This window comes from Dendrobates tinctorius, unplaced genomic scaffold (assembly GCF_039654945.1).
Source record: "Dendrobates tinctorius isolate UK_male_01 unplaced genomic scaffold, ASM3965494v1 ptg000046l, whole genome shotgun sequence".
In the NCBI taxonomy this organism is placed as follows: Eukaryota; Metazoa; Chordata; class Amphibia; order Anura; family Dendrobatidae; genus Dendrobates; species Dendrobates tinctorius.
In genome coordinates, this window is record NW_027361714.1 from 18,873,604 (window position 1) to 18,901,012 (window position 27,409).

The 27,409-nt window shown below is 40.9% G+C and overlaps 1 protein-coding gene across 1 annotated transcript in view; it reads right to left on the minus strand.

Annotated features, from left to right (window-relative positions):
* Positions 1 to 27,409, minus strand: part of LOC141089606 (uncharacterized) — a 154,825-nt gene that overhangs the window by 71,103 nt on the left and 56,313 nt on the right. The window contains exon 7 of the mRNA XM_073576114.1: positions 8,355 to 8,399. Within this exon, the coding sequence (XP_073432215.1) occupies positions 8,355 to 8,399 (45 nt within the window). The remainder of the gene's footprint in view (positions 1 to 8,354; positions 8,400 to 27,409) is intronic.

The window sequence follows — 27,409 nt, forward strand, 5'->3', positions numbered from 1 at the left end:
TTTCGATGAGCTTGTGCAAATTGTAGCCTCAGTTTCCTGTTCTTAGCTGAGAGGAGTGGTACCCAGTGTGGTCTTCTGCTGCTGTAGCCCATCTGCCTCAAAGTTCGACGCACTGTGCGTTCAGAGATGCTCTTCTGGCCACCTTGGTTGTAACGGGTGGCAATTTGAGTCACTGTTGCCTTTCTATCAGCTCGAACCAGTCTGCCCATTCTCCTCTGACCTCTGGCATCAACATGGCATTTCCGGCCACAGAACTGCCGCTCCCTGGATTTTTTTTCTTTTTCGGACCATTCTCTGTAAACCCTAGAGATGGTTGTGCGTGAAAATCCCAGTAGATCAGCAGTTTCTGAAATTCTCAGACCAGCCCTTCTGGCACCAACAATCATGCCACGTTCAAAGGCACTCAAATCACCTTTCTTCCCCATACTGATGCTCGGTTTGAACTGCAGGAGATTGTCTTGACCATGTCTACATGCCTAAATGCACTGAGTTGCCGCCATGTGATTGGCTGATTAGAAATTAAGTCTTAACACACAGTTGGACAGGTGTACCTAATAAAGTGGCCAGTGAGTGTATATATATATATATATATATATATTTATTTATTTAGTGACAGAGTCACTGGGGAAGTGGGGAAGTGATGGAGGGAAGATACATGTCACTGCACAGCTTATCACATGACTTGCATCCCACATGTTCACCACTTTTTTCCTGTGGGCTCTATTTCTTATTTTGCAATTGACTCTGAGTTGGTGGGGGAAACAGAGTTCCACACACAGCACAACACACAGCAATGGATTTCTGCTCTTCCTTCTTTAATTAGCACTCAGAGTGAAGCAACAGCAACAAGAGGACATTATACAGCCACCCTAAGCTGCATAGTTATCAATCCATCTCTGAGGCAAAATAAAACACTTGTTAGAAAGCTCAGTAGAATCTTTCTGTTAGGAACGGCGGAACGCACTAAATAAAAATGGTATTAAAGTGTGTTCGCCGCTCGGGGTCCACCGTGCAGTAGATGATATGACTGCTGCTAGGTATTGACAGAGGAGCAATATGGCGGTATAATGCACATGGGTTCAACTCACACACAGAGACACCGCAACAAAAACATACAAAAACACTGAGCCTGTTAGTATCACAGACCTCAGGAAAATACACACACGGTATCTGGTCATAGGAGTAGGACCTAAACAGAGGAGCCACGTCCCTCTAGACCTACCGTGTGTGCGGCGTCGCTACTGCAGGCGCCAACAAGAACTGCAACTGCAGTGTGGCATAGAACACTGCTGCTCGACGACAAAGCTGGAAGCAAGCACAATGTTGGACGCTAGCGTGGAAGTGCGGTGTGCACAGTGGCCAGAGGCTTGCCACTGACTGGCGCTGACTACTAAACTAATTCCCTATCCACATGCATAATATCAGAGGGAAGGGGTTTCAAATGAGTCAGTCACCAGAGTCATACATCCGTCACCATTCACACATAGCAAGTATAGTCTATACTAGCACATGGTGGAACGGCCATGCACGCTTTTTATAGCCGTGCGGGACCTTCCAGATCTCCAAGATGGACCAATGAGATCTGGAACAGGACCTGGGCACATGACTCCCGATCCCCAATGGGAGGTTGTCTCGTGAGCATGCCCAGTAGGAGCACAGAGGGACTTAGGCTACTTTCACACTAGCATCGTGTGATGTACATCGCAATGTGTTGGGGCGACGTACCGACGCACATTGTGAAAGCTTTGCACAACAGGGGCAGCGGTTGCAGTTTTTCAACGCATCCGCTGCCCCATTTTATTGTCCAGGGAGGAGGGGGCGGAGTTTCGGCAACGCATGCGCGGTCGAAAATGGCAGACACGACGCACAAAAAAAGTTACATGTAACGTTTTTGTGTGTGTCGCGGCCGCCAAAACACGACGCATCCATCGCACGATGGATGCGACGTGTGGCCATACGTTGCAATGCTTCGCTAATGCAAGTCTATGGAGAAAAAATGCATCCTGTGGGCAGCTTTGCAGGATGTGTTTTTTCTCCAAAACGACGCATTGCGACGTACATCACACGTCGCTAGTGTGAAAGTAGCCTTAGTCTCTGGAGTGGTCTGCTGCTGCAAAATAATCTCCTCTGCAGTAGATAGACAGCAGTAGACCGCAGAATGTGAGGCTCTGGATTCCTGCAGAGCAGACACAGAAACCTGATGCCTAACATTACCCCCCCTCCTAGGGCCCCCTCCTCTCTGAGCCTTCCAATCCACCACCCTGTGCACATCAGAGGCATAGGCCTCAGACTCATCCGAAGGCAAGTCTGATGTCCCGGTAGGTGACATCGAAAACCGGGACATGTGGAAGGTATCAGAGGCGGCAAGATCGCCAGGTTTAAGAAGGGACACGTGGGAGACAACGTGAGCAGCAAAACCGCCCAGAGCATAAGTTGAAGTGGCACGCCGCGGTGTGATGGCGGACGTCTCCACTCTCTGTTTAAGGAGGTTAACCCGAGCTCATGAGGCACATGCCTGAATATATTTTTTAATGTCCCAAGCCCTGTGCGGCCACCAATACGACCCCACCAGGAGTTTTGTGGTTTGCATGTAGCCACAGTGACCACCCGCCCTGGATGTGTGTGCCCACGTGAGGACCTTCGGCTAAAGGTGGGGAGGGACAAAGGTCTTGCCCGGCGGCACAGAGTTTGTCCATAGTGGGACACTATTGTCCTGAGAAACAGCACGTTGACAATGGTAACCGCAAATGGAATTTTGTGCCGGACGTGCCTCGAGAACAGCACGAGACACCTCCATGGGCTCTGGGAGTGGAGTCTCTGGCTCGGGTGGTTCCAGAGGCTCAAAAAAGTTGGGAGCCGAGGTAACCTGCCATTTGGATTGAGCACGCTCCATTCCGCGCTCCGAAAAACAGAGATCAATGCGGGTGGAAATGGCAATCAGCTCTTCCAAACTAGCAGGAACCTCTCTGGTAGAAAGAGCATCCTTAACACGCTCTGCCAAACCTCTCCAAAACACAGGGATGAGGGCTTTATCAGACGACTCCAGCTCGGAAGCCAGTGTCCAAAAACTAATGACATGCTGACTAACCGAGACAGATCCCTGAGTCAAAGCGAGTAGCTGAAGATAGGTGTCGTGTGTGACCCGTGGACCGAGGAAGACCTGCTTAATAGCTGTTAGAAACTGAGCAGCAGTCTGAAGCTCTGGGTCACCACGCTCCCATAATGGCGTAGCCCACTCCAACACCTTGCCCGACAGTAGGGAAACAATAAACCCCACCTTCACCCGCTCTGTAGGGAATCGCACAGCCAGTAGCTCTAGCTGAATAGATCACTGACTGATGAAACCCCTACAGGAGGCGCCATCGTCAGAAAATTTATCGGGCAACGGGAGGTGGGTAACTGTCGGCGCGAGGGAGGACGTGGACATATGGAAAACCGCGTCTGTGATTGCCTTTACAGCAGCTTCGGTCGATTGTGCAGCTGAGAGAGCCCTCTCAAGAGTGGCCAACCGGCCCTCAAGCTGCCGAATACACTGTAACAATTGCTGCTGTTCTGCCATCACTAGCTAGACCCTGGCGCTAGTACATTATAATGTTAGGAACGGCGAAACGCACTAAATAAAAATGGTAATAAAGTGCGTTCGCCGCTCGGGATCCACCGTGCAGTTGATGATATGACTGCTGCTAGGTATTGATAGAGGAGCAATATGGCGGTATAATGTGCACGGGTTCATCTTCACCCAAAGTGCGCAGGGCGGGCTCTGTTCACACACAGAGACACCGCAACAAAAACATACAAAAACACTGAGCCTGTTAGTATCACAGGTTTCAGGAAAATGCACACACGGTATCTGGTCACAGCAGCAGGACCTAAACAGAGGATCTGCGTCCCTCTAGACCTACTGTGTGTGCGGCGTTGCTACTGCGGGCGCCAAGAAGAACTGCAATTGCAGCGCGGCGTAGAACACTGCCGCTCGACGACAAAGCTGGAAGCAAGCACAATGTCGGACGCTAGCGTAGAGGTGCGGTGTGCACAGTGGCCAGAGGCTTGCCACTGACTGGAGCTGACTGCTAAACTAATTCCCTATCCACATGCATAATATCAGAGGGAAGGGGTTTCAAATGAGTCAGTCACCAGAATCATACATCCGTTACCATTCACACATAGCAAGTATAGTCTATACTAGCACATGGCGGAAGGGCCATGCGTGCTTTTTATAGCCGTGCGGGACCTTCCAGATCTCCGAGAAGGACCAATGAGATCTGGAACAGGACCTGGGCACATGACTCCCGATCCCCGATGGGAGGTCGTCTCGTGAGCATGCCCAGTAGGAGCACAGAGGGACTTAGTCTCTGGAGCGGTCTGCTGCTGCAAAATAATCTCCTCTGCAGTAGATAGACAGCAGGAGACCGCAGAATGTGAGGCTCTGGATTCCTGCAGAGCAGACGCAGAAACCTGATGCCTAACACTTTCTGTGCTTACTTTTGCCTGTCATCAAAACCTCCTCTATATCTACTTTTTCCATAAAGGGAAAAGGCTATGTAACTTCACCTCACTATACCTAAAATCCAATTTGTTTTGAGCAAAGTTGAGTTGAGCTGTTTTTCAAAGTGATGACAAGGTCAGAAGATAGGTGGAGAGGAGGAAGTTGGTTATCAGTAGAGAAAGAAGTATATTTCTATTATAAGATGTATTACATTCTGTGCTATATAGATTGTTTTTGAAAAAGAGTTATTGCGAGCATGAAAAGCAGAAAAATAAAAGCTACAAAATTGTTATTCCACTATGGCGCAGCTTGCTTTAAACAGCATCGCAGTCTACTCTGAAACGTCAATCTCCTTTTTTTTTTACTAATAAAAAAAATGTTGTTTCACACACAAAAAATAAATTCTCACATACAGTGAGTAAAATAAGTGTTTGATACACTGACGATTTTGAAAGCTTTCTCACTTGCAAAGAATCGAGAAGTCTGTAATTTTTATTGCAGGTAAACTTCAACAGTGAGAGACAGAATCATAAAAAAAATCCAGAAAAATCACATTGTATGATTTTTAACAAAATTAATTTGCATTTTATTGCACAAAATAAGTATTTGATCACCTACCAACCAGCAAGAATTCTGGCTCTCACAATCATGTTAGATTTTCTTTAAGAAGCCCTCCTACTCTGCACTCATTCCCTGTATTAACTGCATCTGTTTGAACTTATTACCTGTATAAAAGATACCTGTCAACACACTCAATCAATCACACTCCAACCTCTCCATCATGGCCAAGACTAAAGAGCTGTCTAAGGACACTAGGGATAAAATTGTAGACCTGCACAAGGCTGAGATGGGCTACAAAGGCAATACAATAGACAAGCAGCTTGGTGAGATGGCAATAACTGTTGATGCAATTATTAGAAAATGGAAGAAACACAAGATGGCTGTCAATCTTCTTTGGTATGGGACTCCAAGCAAGATATCACCTCGTGGGGTAAGAATATTTCTGAGAAATGTCAGGAGTCAGCCCTGGGTGATCCAGAGGAGCCATGGGAGAAGGTCACCTGGTCAGATGAGGCCAAGTAGAACTTTTTGGTATCAGCTACACTTTCCATGTTTGGAGGAAGCAGAAAGATGAGTACAACCCCAATAACACTGCCCTAACTGTGAAGTATGGTGGGGAAATATCATACATTGGGATTGCTTTCCTGCATAGGGGACAGGACGACTGCTCCGTATTAAAGGCTAGTTGCAAGGGGTCCTGTTTCACAAGATTTTGGCCAAATATCCTCCTGCCTGCAGTAAGAACATCGAAGATTGGTGATGGCTGGGTCTTCAAGCATGACAATGACTCAAACCACACAGCCAGGGCAACTAACAAGTGGCTCCATAAGAATCATTTCAAGGTCATGGAATGGACTAGCCAGTCTCAAGATCTGCATCCAATAGAATATCTTTGGAGGGAGCTGAAACTCAAAGTTGCCCAGAGAAAGACCTGAAATCTGAAAAATTTGGAGAAGATCTGTATGGAGAAGTTGGCCAAAATCCCTGATGCAGTATCTGTCAGGAACTACAGGAAACATCTAACCTCTGTAATTGCAAGCAAAGGTTTCTGTTTTTCTTTTGATCAAATATTTACAGTATTTAATGCAATAAAATGCAAACTAATTATGTAAAAATCCTACAATGTGATTTTCTGGATTTTTTTTAGATTCTGTCTCTTACAATTGAAGTGTACCAATGATTAAAATTACAGACTTCTCCATTCTTTGTAGGTGGGAAATCTTGCAAAATCGGCAGTGTATCAAATACTTATTTTCCCTACTGTAGGTCAATGAAAACAATTCAGGTCACACAACATCTGTTGCTCTGCTATCTCAAACATTCATTTTATAGGTTAAGAACAAGTAGCGGCCAGATAAAAATGCAACTGAAGACTACATGTGGTTTGTTTATAGTCTATCACCATAAAACCATTGAGACATGTAGATTTGCATAGGAACTGAACAAACAAAATAGCCAAAATTATAATTAAGAGTTATTGTATGATTAGTTCATGTTTTAGTCCTCTCCTTTCCAACATCTTAACGCTACTACTGATAACAGAAGTTGTAAACATGCATGAGAAAAAAGGAGTCTATATCCTCAGATAAAATCACTTCATTATTTTATTGATAACCAAAAAACATATATTTAGAAGTAGACAAATAGTTACAACCATAGATATGATAGAATGTCAAAAAGAGAGACTAAGGTGCAACATAAGTGCGGCGCCAGTGACAGCAGGAAATCTTAGCATATATTTTGCCAGTGCAATTATATTTAAGAGGCCCCAAAGGTACAGATTAATGTAGGCATAGTATTCCCCCAGTGAGGTGTATACTTCTTAATAATTCCTCGCCAATTCATCTGTAGGTCATAACACCAGGGTTACTGCTTACCCATAGCTGTCAGGAGACTGCAAGCTGTGCCCCGACGTGTGTTTCACGTGAGCTTCTTTCTTGCTGTCACTAGCGCTGCACTTATGTTGCACCTTAGTCTCTCTTTTTGACACTGTATCATATCTATGGTTGTAACTATTTGTCTACTTCTAAATATGCTTTTGGTTATCAATAAAATAATGAAGTGATTTTATCTGAGGATATAGACTCCTTTTTTCATACATGTTTACAAGTTTGGTGGAGTTTTCCTTTGGCTAATGCCATTTGGAGGTTTGGTTAATCTTTTCTGACCTCTATTGATTATGATTCCTGGCATTGGGATTTTGTATTACTGATAACAGAAGTAATGGAACCTAACACGACTGTTTAACCACTTAAAAACCTATTGAAGGTCCTGATTGCCACCACTCCTATGAATCCCAGCTTATGGCTGAATTTTAGGCTAGAGTCACATGAGTTTGATCAAAGTTTGATCATAGTGTGATTCGATTTTCTCAGATGTGGAGTAAAAAAATTATTTCTTCTTGATTCTGTAAGTCCGTGAAAATTGGACCGCACTCGGATGTAATTCTAAAGTAGTCAGGTTTTTTCCATGGACGCATAGACATGAATTGCTGATCACAATCCGATAATCAGATGCAACTTGTGCATGCTGCTATATATTTGTTTTTCTACACTGAAATAGTGAAAAACATGGGTGTAGCCCCCTTATTTGAGCTAGGTATTTCATTTATATAGCTTCCAATGGGCAGGTGTCTGACCAGTAGGACCTCCGTCCTTTTCTGCCTCCATCAACATTAAGGTTGCCTGACACTAGGTGAAGTTGTATTACCAGAGGTTAGGACCGGCCTGATTGCAGCACATCTTGGCACTGGTGGGATGGCTTTTACACTATTTAGTGCAAAAGTAGTGTTTACAAAGTACCCTATGTTATTTCTATGTAATATTACTATTTACTTACTTACACCAGGGTGTAAGCTCCTTTTGGATTTATATTAGGTTTTGTCTTCTAAAATAGTGCAGCATAACATAAAAGTGAGCAAATGATCAGGTTAAAGTCCCTGAGGAGGGCCAAAAGTGTAAAAATAAATAAATATTTTCAAAAAAACATTAAAGTCCAAATCACCCCCATTTTGCCATTCTGTATAAAATAAAAAAGTCTATTTGATAATGCTGCATCCATAGAATTCAGATTTTCAAATTATAAAATTATATATTTTCCGTCATCTCCAAAAATGGTTTAAAAATGGATCAAATTCTTTAATTCTTTAAAATATCATCTCCCCGCCAAAAAAATCTCTATATATACGTAGAATATGCATTATGTTTACATCTTTCATATAATTGATAGAGCACTTTAATGCTGCATTTCAACCAATCAATTTAATACAAGGTTCTTCATTCTGTTCATATTGTAAAATAGGTGGTACCTGTTGGAAATGGTGTTATCACTTTTTCTTCTTCTTTTTCTGGTTCTGAAATAATAGTTTGGCATTATTATCATTGAAATAAAATTGCAATGCAACAAGAAATTTTTTTACACTGGTAGTTTGAGATTAGAAAGTCACAGTTTTTTGCACAACATATAATTGTGCAATGATGTTGTGACCTTTGGGATAATTTGCAGCAACTCTGTCACTTTTCTTAAAAGTATGTGGGGTTTTGTGGGAGAAGAATTGACATCTTCTGTGCTAGAGACTCACTATTGCAAACATCAGCAAGTGGTGTAAAATAAAGCATAAATCTACTCTTGTTCATAGCTGGTGCAGAGTCAGATTGTGGCACAAATAGCCTGAAGATGCACCAAGTTCATTAAAACAATTTATCAGCAGGTTTTTGCTATGTAATCTGAAAAAAGCATGCTGTAGGAGTTAAAATACAGATTTCAGTGTCACTTTTCTTATTAAAGTCTGTGCTGTTTATTTGCAATGATTGCTTTAGCACCAGGAGCTTATCCTTGCTTGGACATAGCAGCACTTGAGCCCAAGTCCAACTCCGTTCCTTCTGTGGTAAGCAGCTCACTGTCTATAGACATTGTATATATACAGCCTGGTGTGGGTGGGGTTAGCTTGCTCAGCTCTGCTTTCTAAATCCAAAAACTCTGATTGTGTCAGGATGGCTTCACCCAGTAAACTAAGTGATACATCAATGAATTCAGGGTCTCTTTGCCTACATCATCTTAGATATCTTAGTATATTTTACAGCAGCAAGCTTTGGAACAAGTTTGCTGTATTAACTTCCAATCTTAGCTTAGTTTTGCATTTTATGCTAAACTTTTAATGAGAAAAATAACATAACTTGTATAAATTTAGACCAGCATTTTACTCCCTTAGAGAAGTTCATTGAGGTAAAACTAATGGAGTGAGAGTTCAGAGTGCATGTTCAGGAACATTTCTATATGTTAGAGATGGAAATATAGGGCTACATACAGTATGTTGCATGTGAGCAAATCTTATCATTGACAGTTTCTGTAACCGATTTTATAACATGTAAAAGAAATAAAAGAAATCCTAAAAATCATAGTCATAAACTATTATCGAAGAAAAGAAAAGTAGTAAGGTTGCTTTGAAATAGTGAATCCTCATTCAATCAATGGCTCTTTTCCGACTGCCCTTTATACATTAGCGCCCGGATTAGGATATTTAATTCCTTTCATTCAATGTGTCTGGGGCTTTTAATATATTTTACGAACTCTAAAACATTATGAACAATTTTCACAAGAGGATAAATATTTGTGATTTTTGTTGTTTTTCCTGTCTTTAGCTCACAAGCAATTTTTCATGTTGGAATGAAATATTTCAATGTCCTAGCAAATTTTTTTTTATCTGAATTTTCAGCTGTTTGATATAAGTAAGGATCTTTTCTTTCATTCATAGCTAAAATAAAACCCGAAATGGTGACAATCAAAAGGGGCGGTACAGGATGAGGAAAACATGGCAGTTGATTAGTTCTTTCTGGTATTTCATCTTAGCGCCACCAATGACAATGAATTTCACTAAAATACCCCCACCACCTATGTAAAGAGTACATTGTTTAGGAAGGTAGCAGCTATAACTGTTTAGTAGATATACCTTGAAATATTCTCTTTGTGACTAATATATGGTCCAGATGTATGGCAAAATGGTAACCTTTGGTATGCTTTATCAGTATACTGTATGTCAATGAACCCTTGATTTAGATGTATCAGAAAATAAGCAAACTCGGGTTTCTAATACAAATGAAAGAAACTAAGATATATATTGCACAGTATATATGTTCTTTTAGTAAATGGCACACATCTGTAAGAATAGAGGCAACATATGCATATATAGTCAGAGGCATAAGTTTTACTTTTCAAATAAAACTAGCATAAAGCATACTGGTAAATTGCATCTATCTTTATAGAATTGTAATGTATTAGTTTAATGTAATGTTTCAAAATATTGCAATCCTTGCTAAAATCATAAACTTAAAGCTCCATTCCAGTGAATTTTTTTATTTGCCCATTTGTGAGGGATAAATGTGTGTAAGCGTAACAATGGTTGTAATATACTCATCGTTCACCATTTTCTTCCAGTTTCAGCAGTGCTTCCGTCTATTACAGCGTCACATCATTGCATCTGTAACCTGCTGCCGCATGGTGTGAAGTAGAGATCACTTTCTCAATGTAAGTCTATGAAACACAGATCAAGGCTCTCAAGCCTCAGTCTGAATCTCATAGACTTGTCCTGAGAAAAATTAAAAAGTAACCTTTACAACACCCCATTCGGTAGGTCACAAATGCAGTCACATGAGGCAGAGCACCGCTGAAAACAATAGAAGATGGCAGCCGGTAAGTATATTACTACCATCATTCCATTTACACACATGATTCCTAATAAATGGGCAAATAAAAAAAAATCCACAGAGAAGACCTTTAATACAGCGATTTTTAGTATAGGATGAACATTTTTTGTTCTATTTATCGCCAGTTTTAACAGCATTTATATCACCTGCTGATTCCTACTTATTTCATTCACCTCTACCAGTTTCCTATGAAAATTACTTTCCAGCACTTAATCCCGATACATAATTCAGTACTGTTCCTCCTCTTGCTTTTTTGTGGATACAACCTACTTGAAATGTATAGATCTTCTGAATTAAGTTATTCAAGACACAGGCAAAAATGTAAATGTTTCATCAGAAATGAGCCTATTGCCAGAGATCATATTCTGTGTCATTATAATCAGAAAAATGAATTTAAAAAATATATATAATCGAAAGAAAATTAGCAAGAAAAATGTTTCACTTTCTGATTTGAATTATTAAATTTGTATCAAGGCAAAACTTGAGGATGGAACCAAAGCAGTGTAAAACTATTTCAATGTCCTCATAAAAGCCTTATGTCAAATGAGTAACCCATATTTTATCACTTATTTTGATCAAAAGTTTCTAGTTTTGTTTTCATCAACAAAGTACAACATCTATAATAGTTGCTATGATAAGCATTTTTAAAAGTGGTTGTCTCAGAAATACACAAAAGAAGAAAAGAAGACACAATGGTGGTCGGATAATTGCCATAAGTCTGCCTCCATATAGTTTCTAAGTGCTGATAGAGAAATGTAGAATCACAAATGACATCATACATTAATGACCGGCTTTGTAATATATGGACAGGCCGTGTTCACTAGAGCAGAAGCAGCTAATACTTACTCATTCCTTGCTATAATTAATAGAAAATGGTTCCAGGCGGTGAGTCCACCTTCTATAATGTCCAGATGCCTTAGTAGGGCACATGCAAGGGTTGTCTTCATAAGACAACCATCCAATCATTCCCTTGGAAGTGTGTAATTGATGATGCAAGAAATACGTGAAATTATGACAGACAAACAGGCAGACACTTGAAATTTTATTTCTGCAAATATGATAAGTATCATAAACACTTGAAATTTGGCTTTTAAGGGCAAAAATGCAATGAGCATGACACATCTTTACAGTATATCTCCAGTTTGATAACTAGCACAATGCAAAAAAATAAAATGTCAATATTACATTCATGAGAAAATGGCGGAAAATGTTTCTAATTAATATTTTAGAAAACATGCCAGTATTGGAACATTCAAAATAAAAATATATTGCTATCTCTGTGAGAACAGATAACATAAAGCATTCTATGATTCTATTGAGATGGTTTAATGAATCCTGTGCTGCACTCAGCAGGGGGTTGGACACGATGACCCTGGAGATTATTTCCAACTTTATTTTCTATGATTTTATTAGTGATGAGCGAGTGTGCTCGTTACTTGAGATTTCTGAGCATGCTTGTGTGGTCTCCGAGTATTTGGATGTGCTCGGAGATTTATTTTGTGTCTCCGCAGCTGCATGATTTGCAGCTGCTAGTCAGCCTGAATACATGTGGGGATTGCCTGTTTGTTAAGAAATCCCAACATGTAAGCAATACAAAAAATGGTGGGTGGAACAAGAGGCGCAATAGTGCCCTATCACTAGTGACACTTGAAGTATGAGCGGTATAATACAGTTCCACTCACCTATTCCAGTTGTGTAACCCACAACTGGCTTGAGAGCATATCACAGAATCAGCTGCTGCAGGACCTCCACCAACCACTCGCACGTGGAAAAACCTTCAGAAAGTTGTGGGAAGCAGGGTGTGTTGCAGTCCGCGCTGCCGAGATTCACAAATCACCTGGGATACAAGATGTTGTAGCAGTGTACTCCTTTATTTCCTCCTACGCGTTTCGGCGCCCTTCCTGGCACCTTCCTCAGTCATGCAGCTACGGCGACACAAAATAAATCTCCGAGAACATCCAAATACTGGGAGACCACCCGAGCATGCTCAGAAATTTCAATTAAAGAGCATACTCGCTCATCACTAGATTCTATTCTATAATTCTATGATTCCATTCTATGATTCTAAAAGGATTGCTTGCTGCTTTGATGTAGTTTAAAAAAGGGATAAAGGTGGTCTTAACATATGTAGAAAACATTTTCTTACAAACCATACGTCTCATTATTAATCTGTGATGTAGCTGACCTCTACAGCCAATCAGCAGCCACTGATTGCCTGCAGCAGTCCCATCTTATCCTAACTGGAAGAGAAAGCTAGGAATATGTGTGTTTTATGCTAAGACCTGGAGGATTTATTTACTATAAGTGTCTTGCACAGCCAATCAGCAGCCACTGATTGCCTGCAGTAGCCACTTTCTGTCCTAACTGGACGAAAGAGCTAGGAATCTGTGTATTTTATGTCAGGACCGTATTGAGCTTTAATCTGTTTGAAAATTGTTGGCGACCCTTATTACAAATAAAAAATGCAATCTGCTGGCATTTTTTTAGACAGTATTATAGAGAAATTAATGCTTAGAATCATAGAATCATAGAATCATAGAATGGTAGAGTTGGAAGGGACCTCCTGGGCCATCTGGTCCAACCCCCTGCTCAAAGCAGGATTTGCTAAATCATCCCAGACAGATGTCTGTCCAGCTTCTGTGTGAACTATTCCATTGAAGGAGAACTCACCACCTCTCGTGGCAGCCTGTTCCACTCATTGATCACTCTAACTGTCAAAAAGTTTTTTCTAATATCTAATCTCTGTGCTTGCTCGACCAATAGATATATCAATAGAAACACAAATAAAATGGTGAGCGATTAAATAGAAATAGTAATTTTGTGACATAAATTTTATTAGTTTTGCTGAATTTTACAAACAGATAGCTTACAACTTTTCTAATCTGTGGTTCACATTTTTTTTTTTAAATTTCAGTCTCGATGATTAAATTGTGATCTTAATTTGTAAACAGCAAGTAATAAGTATCATTATTTTTATCATTTCTTAAACAATTTTAAAAGCTGTCAATTGAATATAGTGCGGAATTGTATTATATTAACTCAAAACCATCAAACATTGGTTGATTTAGCCAATATTGTAATTGTTTAATACTGTACATAAGTTGATTACAAAAAAACATGCATCCAGCACCAGGTCCGGGGAAAAATGAAGTTAAACATAACAAGCTTATTGAAAAAATGTTGTAATCTAATATGAGTAAAAGTGCAGTGTCCTGCACAAACTGATGCGTTTTGAACCAAACGGCATTCAAGAATGCCAAACTAGGACTAAGACCGCATAGTTCGAAACACAACAGTTTGTGCATTTCTCAGGGAAAGTGCATTTTATTTATATGGATTTTTTAAAATATCTTTTTCAATAAACTTGTTGTTTTAATTTTTACCGTGACCTGTTGCTGGATTCATCTTTGTTTTGCATTGTCTTCACCCTGATGCCAGCTCAGGCTTATTTTCTGAGGAAATTGCCAGACGAATTGCATTTATCTAACTGGTGAGCTAGATAAAACCTATTTTTCTTTTTTTTGTACATAAGTTGAGTATGGCCTCAGGATCACCTTTAAGCTCGTTGTGCACAACATCACTTGTGGCATTACAACAGGTTGCAGAACCAAAACTTGTGGCCATGAAAATGCCAAACTGTAGACAGATTGCATGCAAGTCACATAACTTGCATTCAAGTCTAAAGGAGCAAAATTTTGTGTGACATGCAATCATGTACAACACAGTAATAACCAACTAACTGGAAATGGTAATAGATTACAATTATAGGAAGCCTATCATAAGGTTTGGCTAACATGAGATCATGAGATATGGTCACCACCTTTCAGGGTCACTATTCTATAATGCTGTATATCTGCCCCCAACCCAATCTGTAAGAAAAGAAAATTAACTTTTATTATGCTCATATTGTAGTGCAGTCCAGTCCAAGGGGTGTCGCTATTCTTGGTCCGGTGCCTCCCATCCGGGGAGTACAGTCCAGGTCTTAGCCGGCGCCTGTGCACTGCAGCACTTTGCTTTGCCCTCAACAGGCCAGAGAGAGGGATGTAGAGGATGCTGTGTGGATGACAAAGGAATGCGCCATCCTCATAAAACAAGAAGGAGGACGGCGATCGTAAGAAGATGGAGGCGCCAGACCAAGAAGAGCAACACCTCTCGGACAGGACCGCCCCACAGGTTAGTATAAGAAAAGTTATTTTTATTTTCTTTCAGGTTGAGTTGTGAATGCTGCATATCAGCCCTGAAACAGATGGCAGTATCTCATATAGGCCAAACCTGGTGACAGGTTCCCATTAAAGAGAATCTGTCACCAGGTTTTTGCTACTTCATCTGCGAGCAGCATAATGTAAGAAATAGCCCATGATTCCAGTGATGTCTCACTTAGTTTACTGGGTGCAGCAGTTATGATACACTCAGAGTCTTTAGATGTAGCATGAAGCAGAGCTTAGAAGGAAAGCTAACCCAACCCACACCACAGATTTCTGTGTACATTGTCTATTGACAGTGAGATGCTTATCAAAGGAGGATGTGGAGATGGACAACTTGGAATGAGGCAGCTAGTCTGGGCAGTGATAATGTCCTGGTGATAAAATATTGACTGTATGGAAACAGCAGCCCATAGCCTAATAAGTGAGGTATTACTGAAATCAATGTCTCAGCCCCTTCATCATGATGTCCTCAGATTATATAGCAAAAACCTCTTGACAGATTCCTTTTCATAATTAAAAAAAAAAAACATGTAAGAATAAGTCATGAAGTTCCTGACATTAGTAAATTATTTGTTATATAATTTGTTATATATTTACAGTAACTTGATTCCAAATGCTTTTCTGAACATATAGCTGTGATTTGCATGCTAACTGGCAATGAGGAGAAACCATGCCAGAATAAATATCAGAACGGCTCTTTATTTTGACATTAACAATAACTTTATGACAAGCACAGAGGGTCTATGGGCTATTCTGCTTCTTAAAGCCTCTTGAAGTCATTTGCTTTGACGAGGTCCAGGACACTTTATGGAAGGACGAATGAAGCAGACAAAGGAACATTCACCCTGCTGATGCCAATTTCCCTTGTGTTTTCTGAAGATATGCTGGAAGTGACATGATAGGAAATGATGTGGATCCAAGAGGGAGATAGATATAAAAAGCTCGCTAACTCGATAATAAGGACAATTTTTTTTTTTTTTACTGGCAATAAAACGCAGTTAAAAGCTAAAATTGTTAAACAAACACACAACACCAACACACAAAAAAGCGTCACAACAGTTAAGGTTTTTAAGCTCTTACAGGATTTTTTGTGAAAGCCAAGTGTTACAATGATTTTATAAAGGCCAAGTTAAATGACAAATGATGGGTGCCCTATGACTTAGGAGCAGCAGAGACTCAATTTTTGCAGCTCTTGACTTTAAACTCTAAATCTAATGCCTCCATTCAGTCTGGACTTGAGGCATTGTCAAGGGCTCTACACATCTTTCATAATGGAAGTAATCAATAATATCTTGCTTCTGCCCAGTAGATATAGTCTGATATTACACTGTAGAGATTTGCATGGAAAAGTAGCTGCATGTGAGAGACTGTAGATTAGCAACAATTTGACTATTTCAATGTAAGTTTAATTTAATGAAGAAGAAAGCAACACGGGGCCATGAAGGAAGTATTTTCAGCACAAATCAGAAGCATCGCTATGTCTAGACCTGGTAAGTATCAAAAGCTGACTCATGCTTTAATCAATAAGAGCAGTACATTGGATCAAGAGGTACAGTGCATCCATAGATAAATGTGACTTATAATGGGTTTAGATGATAATTCATATAAACCATAGAGTATACAATCACAAAGTGACCTGAACATGGTGCATAGACAAGTATTTATATGTTACGATGATCTTTTAAAAATTCAGGTATTCTAACAAAGATAATTGACAATGTGGGTGTTCAGAGGTATGCAAAAATGCAAATGTCTGTGTACGTGTGTCACAAAACATTAAGGCTATGTGAACACAGTGCGGATCCTCCCGCGGATTTTGACCTGCATTTTACCTGCGGATTTCTTCCTGCTTTTCGCGGTTTTACTGTGGTTTTTGTGCAGTTTTCCACTGTGGTTTTCCACCTGCGGATCTGTAGAATGGAGCAGGTGGAAAACTGCAGCAAAACCGCACAAAAGAAGTCACATGCTGCTTATTTTTTACCGCACAAAAACTGCACGATAAAATCCGCATCGTGTGCACAGCATTTTTTTTCATTGGCTATAATGGTACTGTACATCACCTGCAGTTCTGCTGCAGATCCGCAGCGGCAAATCCGCTGCGGATCCGCGGTAGAAACCGCACCGTGTGCACAGGGCCTTAGGCTGTTTGACCGCGTTGCGTTTTTTAAGCATTTCCGCAGCACTTTTAGACAAGCGTTTCTGCTGCGGAAACGCTTAAGAAAAGCATCTAATGTAATAGAATGGAAAACACACATGTTGTGGTAATGGTGCGTTTTTTTCCGCTGCGGAAATGCTTAGTGGGAAAAAACGCAGCATGTTCATTAATTGTGCGGAATCGCATGCGATTCCGCATACATACACTGTAATTGCAAAAGCGCATAGGAAAACGCATGTCAAAACGCTTGACAATCGCGTCAAAAATGCGTGTCAAAAAGCGCATGCGTTTTCCCTGGCAAGGGCATGCGTTTCTGCTCAGGAAAAAAATGCTTGAAAAACGCTACGTGGGCACATAGCCTAAGGGATTCTTGGCAGCTCTGGGTCTGCTGGAATTTAAATGCAGTATTTTTCCCTTTGGTCCAGCAAGAGATAATATCAATCTCTTGCTGGCAGCTTCTTTTAAGCTGTCAGCTGATGTTGGCTGGTAACTACTCCCACCTCCCTTTAAATAATCGCATGACCCATCAGCTGATCGTCGGTTATAAAGTTACTTCTATGTAGACCAGATAGATGTGTGGATCTCTTCTGTGACTATGGTATTGCCACTTCTGGAGTCCTTTTTACCTGGTGACATTTATTCTTCTGCTGTGGAGCTTAGCAGCAGATTCTGAGCTGAGTTGTATTTTTTCTGTCAGTCCTTTGCTTGTCTCTTTCCCATTGTAATATTACTTACAGTGGCTAGGCTAGCGTCCTTACCAGCCAGTTTTAGTAGATGTGACAGCCAGGGACTGGGCACTTGATGGCGGCAGGGCAAAGGACCCGCTTAGGGAGTTAGTGGAGCTTAGGGACAGGTGCAGGTTGGTGTCAGGAGGTGTCCCATCCCCCTTTCCCTACCATTGGGGCCTTCCATCCCTCTATTATCCCGCTGTATGCATATGTTGTATCATCCACCGGACATACCCGTGTCTCCCTTCAAGTAATCAGAAGTCATACATTTGCTTTTACACATATCTAGTTAAATTACCATATTATTAAATGAAATAAAAATTTCCATTTACAGTGACCTATCCATTAATGACCAATGATTACTTTTATGCCAGCTAGAAAATTACATTTACAATGAAAATGCATTTTTGACTATATTGTCCAGCCATTCTAAGCATTTACATTACACAATTATCATGCGTTATTGGTAATTTTAGTAACCATTCATATCTTTATAATCATCTACTTGTTTAAAAACAGCATTCCATTTCAATATGGAAAGGGTTTTTTATAGTTATATGAAATGTCTTATTCAAATATATAGTAGTTTGAGATACAACAACAGTGTTGAAAAGGAGGGTAAATGCTTGTTTAAGAATAAATGAAATTGAGGGTTATAGTATATTTATTTGATGACTAGTGTATAACTTGACTTGAGGAAGGTAACTTTGTAACTATGACATCAAACTAGGAATATCAAGCGCCAGATGTGACTGCAACCTAACAGCCATCAGGTGAAAAAATGACTAAGAAGTAGAGATGAATACATTTATTCAAGTGGAACTAAATTGTTCTTGAACTTGACAAAATTTGTGTCCACCAAAATACAGATTTTTTTGTACTTCGCTCTACGCATTACGCAAAATGGTGGGCAGCAGCAGCAGCCACTTTGCTGAACTGTAGAAGATCAGAAAAACTGGTAAAAATAATAATAATACCATCCTTAACATCTACCTATTCTGCCATATCCGCAGCCCTCCATGACTCTACATTTCTATTTCTCTCAGTGCATCGATAACTCTGCAGTCTCTTCACTCAAAAAGTTAGGTTCCTATGTAGTACATGCATGATGTTTAAACATTATAACACGTCAGCCGTGTAGTGGCACGGCATGCAGGTCTGAGGTCTAGTCATGATGGAAATTCTGGCTTGGAGTGAAGAGGCTGAAGAGAATCAATGCGGTTGGGTTAGGGGAAAAGAAGAGGCATGGAGGACCAGAGGTGGACTGCGAGGACAAGGAAACAGAAGGATGGTGAGGTATTAATTTTTATCTCCTATTTTTTCATCCCATGTTTATTAAGCATGAGGGTTTGGAAAGACCCCACAGCATAAAAAACATTCAATGGGGCAGCACGGTGGCTCAGTGGTTAGCATTGCAGCTTTGCAGCGCATGGGTTCAAATCCCACCAAGGACAACATCTCAAGTCAAAAGGTTATCCCAAAAGTAATGTGTCACTTTAACAACATGCAAATCCGTCTGTACCACTAGATTTTGCCTTAAGGGAAGTGGACAGAATTAACACAAACTTCTCCAAAATGTCATACAAATAATTTATTGACAACAATTTAATCAATTTCCAAATCAATAGTAATCTCATATACTGAGGGAGACATCATGCTACTAGCTCCTTTAATCATACTATTATATAATTATATAAGAAAATTGCTATAATCAATGAAGCCTATGCATAAACCTATTAAAGTGCAAAGTGCAGAGGAGAAGTACTAAAAAGCAACTAATGCCCCAGAATATCCTCAGATTGTTCTGTCATATTATATACTAATCCACCATCTATTGCACAGTTGCCACTATATATGGAAAAATTGAGCCAAACATAACTTACACAGTATATGGAGATCATGCCGTGTCCCTTCACCCAGACGCGCATTTCGTTCACACTTCTACCTTGAAGGGACACGGCATGATCTCCACATACTGTGTATACCTATAGCTTAGCTTTGGCATGGATTAGCTTTGCTTGCATACAGCTTGCAAAAAGCCCCACTCCGAATAAATTAATCAGTATATGGTATTGACGTGGACATGCAGTGGCTGTAAAATGTGTAATCTGGAAATTACATTTTTATGTGAATAGTCTGAATTAAACAGAAAAGTTAGTCAAGAATCAATGATTTACTAAAAAATATATCTGCATTCTTTTGACATGTCACTAAAGACTTGAAGTAGAAGTAACCTCATGTAATGCACTGTTGATATTTCTAATGGAGTCATAATTTCACAGCACAGAGGCTTATACCTTTGGATGGGAGAGGAAACGTATTTTAAGTCACAAAAATAAACAGATCTATCAGGCATATGCACCTCTGTGACTTCATGTCAGCCTTGCTTCATTCAATTAGTTCTGGTTCTTTAGCTGTCTCTCTGCTTTTCAGTTGAATCTAGATTGCGTGTAACATTTAGAAAACTAAACTTTACCTGCAGCGCTCCTCTAATTTCTCTCAATGACTTCTGAGTGCATTCAATGGTCACCCTGAGACAGTGTCTGTTCTTGCAATTACTTTAAATCATGATCAGTAATTACATTCTTTTGACACGTATGCCTGGATTTCTCTTGCATCGTGACCTTTGGATAATTTGTAAAGTGTCATCACACTAATAAAGTATTAAAGATTGACGTTTTTCTTGAATCTGACATTTCAAAGAATATGACCTACTTAAATTCATCTATGCAAGTGAAAATTACACTAAAAGTTCTTTGACAGGTAACCATGTGTGAATTGCTTGAATAACTAAATTAAATCACATGACCTTAATAATGTCTTGATGAACCTTATACTGCAGTCTCAATAAAAAAAATAACACTGTCCTATATTAAGGGTGAATTTATCATTATTTTTGCTCTAATAATAATAATTTTATTTCTACAGTGCCAACATATTATTCCACAACACTTTACATTTTAGAGGAAACTTGTATAGACTATAAAATAAATAATAGAATAACAATAATCACATAAAACAACAGATACCAATAGGAGTGAGGGCCCTGCTCGCCAGCTTACAATCTCTGAAGAAATAAGGGAGACAAGAAAGATGGATGGTAACAATTGCTTTCATTCTTTCATTCATTCATGTAATGCTGCATGAAACAGTAACCAACCAGCATGTGTAAAAGTACTGAAACAGAGGGCTATTAAATGCATAAAGCGTGTGAGAATTAGATAAATATGTTGAGGAGGTAGGTCAGCCTGAAGAAAGGTGTTTTTAGGGCACGCATAAAACTGTGGGTATTGGGGATCAAATTATCCTGGGTAGTGCATTCCAAAGAATTGACACAGCACTCTAGAAGTCTTGGAAACAGGACTGGGAGATTGTGATTATTGAGGATATTAACCTTAGGTCATTAGCAGAATTGAGGACATGGGTAGATGGAAGGTGGTGCTGAACCATGGAGTGCTTTGTGGGTGAGACTAAAAAGTTTATCTTGAATTCTGGAGTGGATGAGTAACCAGTGCAATGACTGACACAAGGTAGAGGCATCGGTGTAACGTCTGGTGAGGAATATGATCCTGGCTGCAGCATTCAAGACAGATTGGAGAGGGGAGAGTTTGGTAAGAGGGAGATCAATTAGTAGAAAGTTACAACAGCCTAGATGAGAATGAATAAGAGCAACAGTACAAGTTTTTGCAGAGTTGAAAGTAAGAAAAGGTTGAATTCTAGAAATGTGTTTGAGGTGAAGATAACAAGAGCGAGACAGTGATCAGATGTTGGGGGTGAATTAAAGATCTGAATCAAGTATGACCCCAAAACAGTGGGCTTGTTCTGCTGGGGAGTAATGGTAGAACGACACATTGAAATAGCAATGTTGGGCATAGGTAGGCTAGTGGAGGGAGGAAACACAAGGAGTTCTGTTTTTGATAGGTTCAGTTTGAGATAGAGGGAGGACATGATGTTGGAAACAGTCGTAAAACAATCAGTCATGTTTTGTAATAATGCAGGCGTGATGTCAGGAGTAGAGGTGTAAAATTGGGTTTCATCAGTGTAGAGATGGTACTGGAAACCAAATCTACTGATTTTTTGTCCAATAGAGACAGTATACAAGTAGAAGAGGAGGAGGCCTAGGACTGATCTTTGAGGAACCCGAACATTAAGATGAAGATGAGAGGAGGAGGAGCCAGAAAAAGATACATAGAAGGAGTGGTCAGAGAGGTAGGAGGAGAACCGGAGAGAACGGTGTCCTTGAGGCCGATGGAGCGGAGCATAGTGAAAAGGAACTGATGACCCACAGTGTCAAACACTGCAGAGAGATCCAGGAGAATTAGCATGGAATAGTGACCATTAGATTTAGCTGTTATTAGATCATAAGAGAATTTAGTGAGGCCAGTTTCAGTAGAGTGTGAAAAGCAGAATCCTGATTGTTGAGTGTCAAGAAGAGAGTGATCTGAGAGATAGCGGATTACATGGGAGTGGACCAAGCATTCCAGGAGTTTACAGATCAAGAAAAGATTAGAGATTGGTCTATAGTTAGCAGCACAGTTTTGTTCGAGGGATGGTTTTTAAATAATGGATGTATGATGGCATGTTTAAATGAAGAGTTAAAGATACCGGTAGAGACAGAGGGGTTGAATCTTTTGTTTGGTGAGTGGTGACAGCAGAGGAAAGTTTCAAGAAGCCTGATCACTTCTTCCGTGACTGTTTTAAAGGCAGAGAGTGAGCTAGATGCAGTGGGGGAGGGAGGAGAGTGCTTGGTATGAGGGATTGGGAGAAAATTTCCTGTAGCACATGGTCATTTTTTTCTTTGAAATAACTGGCCAGATCATCAATGCGGTGATCCATGGTTAAGGCCTGAACTCTTGGATTGAGTAGGGAATGAAAAGTGTCAGAGACATATAGGATTATTGGATAGTGAGGTGATGTGTTATAAATGGGTCACTGAGGAGGATAGCAGGCCAGGCTAAGCCACAGAAAACCAGAGAGGTTGGTAACTAAGCAGATGCAGACCCCTGATCCTGTCCACACAATTAGCAGTAGCCGTGGATCGCACCTACGATGATCCTAGACCCCTCGGCACAGCCGGAGAGCTAACTAAGCCTATAGCAGCACTCTGGTATATTCTGAAAGCAAAGCAAAAAGAGACCAATATAAAAGGGGACAAAACAAACTGGCACATGCAGTAACATATGGGCGGTGATTCAGCACAGCCCCAGCCGGAGCTAGCTGACCCGCACAAAGCAGAGATAAACAAAACCAGATCAAATGCAAACAGAATAGCAAATGAACATCTTAGCAGAACATGCAGGGAAAGAGCAGGAGACATCAGACCTCAGGAGGCACAGGAAGAAAATCACCAGCAGGGATAGAGGGAGTCAGCTGTCTTAAATCCCAATCAGAAACCCCAGATCTCCAATCATCTTCCTCATTATCAGGTGGCAAGCCTCTGTCAATTAGACCAGCTCCACTACCTCCAGTAACCACCAGAGGGAGCCCAGAAAAGAGAACTCTCAATCTTACCAGCTCCACTATCTTCAGTAATCATCAACGGGAAGCCAGAGAGAGAATTCACAACAGTTCCCCCCTTGAGGAGGGGTCACCGAACCCTCATCCATGCCACCAGGCCGATCAGGATGAGCCCGGTGAAAAGCAGGAACCAATCTTTCGGGATGAATGTCAGAATCAGAGACCCAAGAATTATCCTCCTGGCCATAACCCTTCCATTTGACCAGGTACTGGAGTCTTCGTCTAGCCAAATGAGAATCCAATATTTTCTCTACCTCATACTCCAAATTACCTTTAACCAATACAGGGTCAGGAGGTGCCCGCCATGGGAACTACTGGCTCTACAAACCTCTTCAAAAAGGATTTATGGAACAAGTTATGAATCTTAAACATAACTGGAAGAGCCAAAAGAAAAGAAACGGGATTAAGGATTTCAAAAATCTTATAAGGTCCAGTGAATCTTGGGTTGAATTTTGGAGACGCAACCTTCATAGGAATATTCTTTGAAGACAACCAATGGTCCTAAGCTGGTTGGAAAACTGTTGGGCTTTTTCCTGAGAGAGGGACAACTTATACACCACTTGATCCCAAATCTGCTGCATTCTCTCTGCCACAGAATCCACACTTGGGCAGGCCAAAGATTCGACCTGCCCTGAAGAAAATCGAGGATGGAACCTAAAGTTAAAGTGTGACATCAAAGTGGCAGAACTAGCCCTATTGTTTAACGCAAATTCGGCCAAGGGCAAAATTGAGACCCAGTCATCCTGCTCAGCAGATATGAAACATCTCAAATAGGATTCCAAAGTCTGGTTTGTTCTCTCAGTCTGCCCATTGGTCTGAGGATGAAATGCAGAGGAGAAAGATAACTGAATTCCCAGTTTGGAACAAAAGGCTCTCCAAAATCTGGAAACAAACTGGACTCCTCTGTCTGACACAATGTTCTCAGGAATCCCGTGCAACTGAACCACCTGTTGTAAAAACAAGGGCACCAATTTGGAAGAAGATGGCAACTTTGGGAGTGGTACAAGATGGACCATCTTAGAAAATCTATCACAGATCATCCAGATAACAGTCATTCTCTGAGAGACAGGAAGATCAGAAATAAAATCCATTGAGATATGAGTCCATGGCCTCCTGGGCACCGGCTGGGGCATCAACAACCCACTAGAACGAGAACAGGGCTTGGACAGAGAACAAGTCCCACAGGACTGGACAAAATTCCTTACATCGTGAGATAAGTCAGGCCACCAAAAAGACCGACTCATCAAATCTCTGGTACCAAAACTACCTGGATGACCAGCCAATGCGGAGCAATGAATTTCAGACATTACTCTTTTCCTCCACTGGTCAGGGAAATACAATTTTCCCATAGGGCAACGTTCAGGTTTGTCCTCCTGAAATTCCTCCAGGGCAAGTCTCAAATCGGGTGAGATAGAGGAAAGAACTACACCCTCATTTAGAATGGTAGTAGGCTCGGTCACAATAAGAGAATCTGCAAAGAAACTCCTAGAAAGGGCGTCCGCCTTAACATTCTTAGTGCCCGGAAGAAAAGAGACCACAAAATTAAAACGCGTGAAAAACAAGGCCTACCTCGCCTGTCTAGGATTCAAGCATTTGGCTGATTCAAGATAAATCAAATTCTTGTGGTCGGTGAGGACCACAACTTGATGTCTAGCTCCCTCCAACCAATGTCTCCACTCTTCAAATGCCCATTTCATAGCCAACAATTCCCGATTCTCCACGTCATAATTATGTTCAGATGGGGAGAATTTTAAAGAAAAGAAGGCACAGGGATTCATCTTAGAAGTCACCGGATCTCTTTGGGACAAAATGGCTCCTGCACAAATCTCAGAAGCATTTACCTCCACCTTAAATGGGAGTGAGGCATCAGGTTGCCGTAGAACCGGAGCAGAAGTGAATCTCCGCTTAAGCCCTGAAATGCCGAAAATGCTTCTGGAGACCAATTCACCACATCAGCACCCTTTTTGGTCAAATTAGTCAGTGGTTTAACAATGCCAGAAAAATTACTTATAAATTTACCGTAGAAATTAGCAAAACCCAAAAACTTCTGGAGAGCCTTCAAAGAAGTGGGCTAAACCCAATCCTAAATGGCCTGTATCTTGGCCAGGTCCATTTCAATAGCCAACAGGGACGAAATGAATCCCAAAAATGAAATCCTCTGTACACCAAAGAGGCACTTCGATCCCTTAACAAACAGAGAATTTTCCCTCAAAATCCGGAACACAGTCCGGACATGTTCCACATGAGAATCCCAATCACTGGAAAAGATCAAAATATTATCCAGATAAATGATCACAAAAACTTATCCACAAAGTCCCGGAAAATATCGCTCATAAAAAACTGGAAGACAGAAGGGGCATTAGTGAGCCCAAAAGGCATCACCAGGTACTCAAAATGTCCCTCCGGAGTATTAAACGCCATCTTCCATTCATCCCCGTGCTTGATGCGAATAAGATTATACGCCCCCCTCAGGTCAGGCTTGGTGAACCAACAGGCACTTTTAACTCTGGAAAATAAATCAGAAATCAGGGTAACGGGTACTGATATTTAACAGTGATTTTGTTAAGGGAACGAAAGTCAATACATGGCATTAATGAACTATCTTTCTTGGCCACAAAAAAACCCCCAGCACCTAAAGGTGAAGAGGATAGTCTAATATTACCCTTCTCCAACGACTCCTTGATATAAGATTGCATAGCATCATGTTCGGGTACAGATAAGTTGAAAAGCCGACCCTTGGGAAATTTACACCCAGGCATTAACTCAATTGCACAGTCATAACTCCTATGAGGCGGCGAAGACGCAGACTTATTCTCACTGAATACATCAGAAAAATCAGTCAAATAGTCAGGAACATCATGAGACTGGGGAGAGGTGGAGAAAACAGGAGTGTCACTAAGAACACATTGACAACCCCAAGTCACCACAGACACAGATTTCCAATCTAAAACAGGATTATGAGTCTGCAACCAAGGAAAACCCAGAACAATAGTATCATGCAAATTGTGCAACACCAAAGATTTACAATTTTCTTGGTGGTCCAGGGCGACCCGCATTATCACCTGGGTCCAAAACTGGGGTTTATTCTCCGCCAAAGGAGTAGCATCAATACCCCTCAAAGAGATAGGAGTCCGCAGGGGTATCATGGGAAAGCCACAACGTTTAGCAAAGACCAAATCCATCAGATTCAAAGCTGCTCATGAATCAACAAAAGCCTTAGCGGAAAATGTAGACAAGGAGCAGATCAGGGTAATCGCCAAAAGGAACTTAGGCTGTACAATGCCCACCGCAAATGTGTGAGCAAAACGCTTTTCTCATTTAGGGCAGACAGCAATAGTATGAGAGGCATCCCCGCAGGAAAAACACAACTTATTATGCCTTCTAAACTCCTGACGTTGCACCCTAGACAAAACCCTATCACATTGCATGGGTTCAGAAGTTCGTTCGAAAGGCAGCATCACCTCTCGTGTAGTTTTACATTCACGTAAACGTCGATCAATTTGAATTGCCTATGACATAGAGTCGTCAAGACCAGAGGGAATAGGAAATCCCACCATAACATCTTTTACGGTTTCTGCCAAACCCTTCCGAAAGAGAACTGCTAGGGCATCATCATTCCATTTAGTAAGAACCGCCCACTTTTGGAATTTTTGACAATATAACTGCAGAATCCTGACCCTGGTTCAATGCCAATAAAGTTTTCTCAGCTTGATCAATAGCATTAGGGTCATCATACAACAACCCCAAGGCTTGAAAAAACATGTCCACATTAGCCAGAATAGGATCTTCGGGTGTCAAAGAAAAAGCCCAATCCTGGGGATCGCTGCATAGCAGGGAGATGACAATTTTAACCTGCTGCACAGAGCTCCCTGATGAGTTAGGCTTCAAAGCAAAAAATAATTTGCAATAATTCTTAAATTTCAAAAATTTAGACCGATCCCCAGAAAACACATCAGGAACAGGGATTTTTGGTTCAACAGCAGATGATTGAGCGAGATAGGCAGAAATTCCCTGCACTTCAGCAGCGAGCTGCTCAACACGATCAGACAGTTGCT